The sequence below is a fragment of the Telopea speciosissima genome, chromosome 1 (assembly GCF_018873765.1).
Source record: "Telopea speciosissima isolate NSW1024214 ecotype Mountain lineage chromosome 1, Tspe_v1, whole genome shotgun sequence".
NCBI lineage: Eukaryota > Viridiplantae > Streptophyta > Magnoliopsida > Proteales > Proteaceae > Telopea > Telopea speciosissima.
In genome coordinates, this window is record NC_057916.1 from 5,774,938 (window position 1) to 5,776,477 (window position 1,540).

The window sequence follows — 1,540 nt, forward strand, 5'->3', positions numbered from 1 at the left end:
AAAAAGTTACCCGTTCAACTGAAAAGATTGTGGAAGCCACGTAAAGTTCCAAAGCATAACAACCATAAAAAAGCTAACTTAAAATCCAGAAGAGATCCATCAAATCACGTCTATAAACAGCGAAAATTCTTGTCTACTTGTGCCACACACACACACACACACACACACACAAACAAAAAAAAAGAAAAAAAAGAAAAAAAAGAGAAATTCTTGTTTACTTGGAACCCTTACTACTTTCTCTCACATCAGAGGCAATATCCCTTACACAACACCACAGATGCTTCTTGTATATTTACATTTTACACTTCGTACAAGCAGTAGAGTAGAATTAAACGCACTTGTAACCAACATTAAACCTTTTATTCTAAACTATATATTATTCTATTTGTATTAATTTCTTCTTCTTCTTCTCCCTTTGTTCTTTGGAGGTGGGTTAGATGAAAGATGATGAACGAGGAACACTTGGGAAAATAGACTCCTATATACTAGAGCCTTAGGCTGTGGAGTTGGATTTGGATAAGCAAACATTTAGGCCTCAATTAGTCTTTGCAACACAAGAGCCTATGCCTTTTGAATAGTGTTGGAGGGCCTTGATCAGGTGGGTGCATGAATTTGCAGCTGGGGCATGCAGGAGAAGACTTGCACAACATAACTAACATGTGACACCGCCGGCAAACTGCTGCCACCATCTCCGGCTGATCAGGCTCCGACGATATCTCCGAACTGGTCGATCTGTAAACCGGTTCACGTTTGGTCCAATTATCATCCGAATGGGTGTTGAGTGATTGCTCGTAAGGTAGATTGAGCTCCAAGTCTAAGCTCATATGTTTGGGACTACTTGATCCATATGCTTCTGGGCTTTGCCTTGGATCCTTAGAGGTTCTCTTTTGGGTCCTTGAGTTGTAGAAATGTATCTTCCCAGACTGTAATTTTAAGGAGTAAATACATAAATAAACCATTAAATTAAAGAGTGATATAATATAATACTATTCCACAAGTTTTGGCATTAATAGATAGATCTTTTACCTGGATATCGAGGCATCGTTGCCACTCCGAAGGCAAGGGCTTCTGTTCGAGGTGGAGGTCAATATCAAAGAGCTTTGATGATACCCTTTTCGAATGGTTCTCGATATCCTCTTTGGCTTCTTCTTCCACTTCCCATCTCCTCTTCTTCGATAAATTCTCATACTGAGGAATCATTTTTCTCTGATTCGGAGAAACTGGGGTGGGAAAGGAAACCATGAACACAAGATGAATCGATCTCTATCTCTATATATCTCTGCAACTCTTTGGTTTGATCGACTGGTGAATCGAGATGGTTATATAGATGAGGGCAGGTAAAGAATTAAAAGAGAGAGAGAGAGAGGATCTAATGGAGAAATTTAGGCGACAGTAATAAGGGCCCACCCTTCGTGGAGCTTCTGTTCTCCTCTTACAACTTGGCTAGGTAGGTTTGCTTTAACTTCGAGCCGCTCTTCAAACTTAGGATGACAAACCTGTGCTTACATGCCAGGATTTATGAGCAGGTAATACTTACTAC

At 40.1% G+C, this 1,540-nt stretch overlaps 1 protein-coding gene across 1 annotated transcript; it reads right to left on the minus strand.

Annotated features, from left to right (window-relative positions):
- Positions 1–398: 398 nt before the first annotated feature.
- Positions 399–1,303, minus strand: LOC122646289. Its single transcript, XM_043839825.1, has 3 exons — positions 1,027–1,303; positions 522–923; positions 399–452 (listed from the first exon to the last, which is right to left on the minus strand). The coding sequence occupies exons 1-2, from the start codon at positions 1,240–1,242 to the stop codon at positions 540–542; spliced, it is 600 nt and encodes a 199-aa protein (XP_043695760.1). The 5' UTR covers positions 1,243–1,303; the 3' UTR covers positions 399–452; positions 522–539.
- Positions 1,304–1,540: the final 237 nt, after the last annotated feature.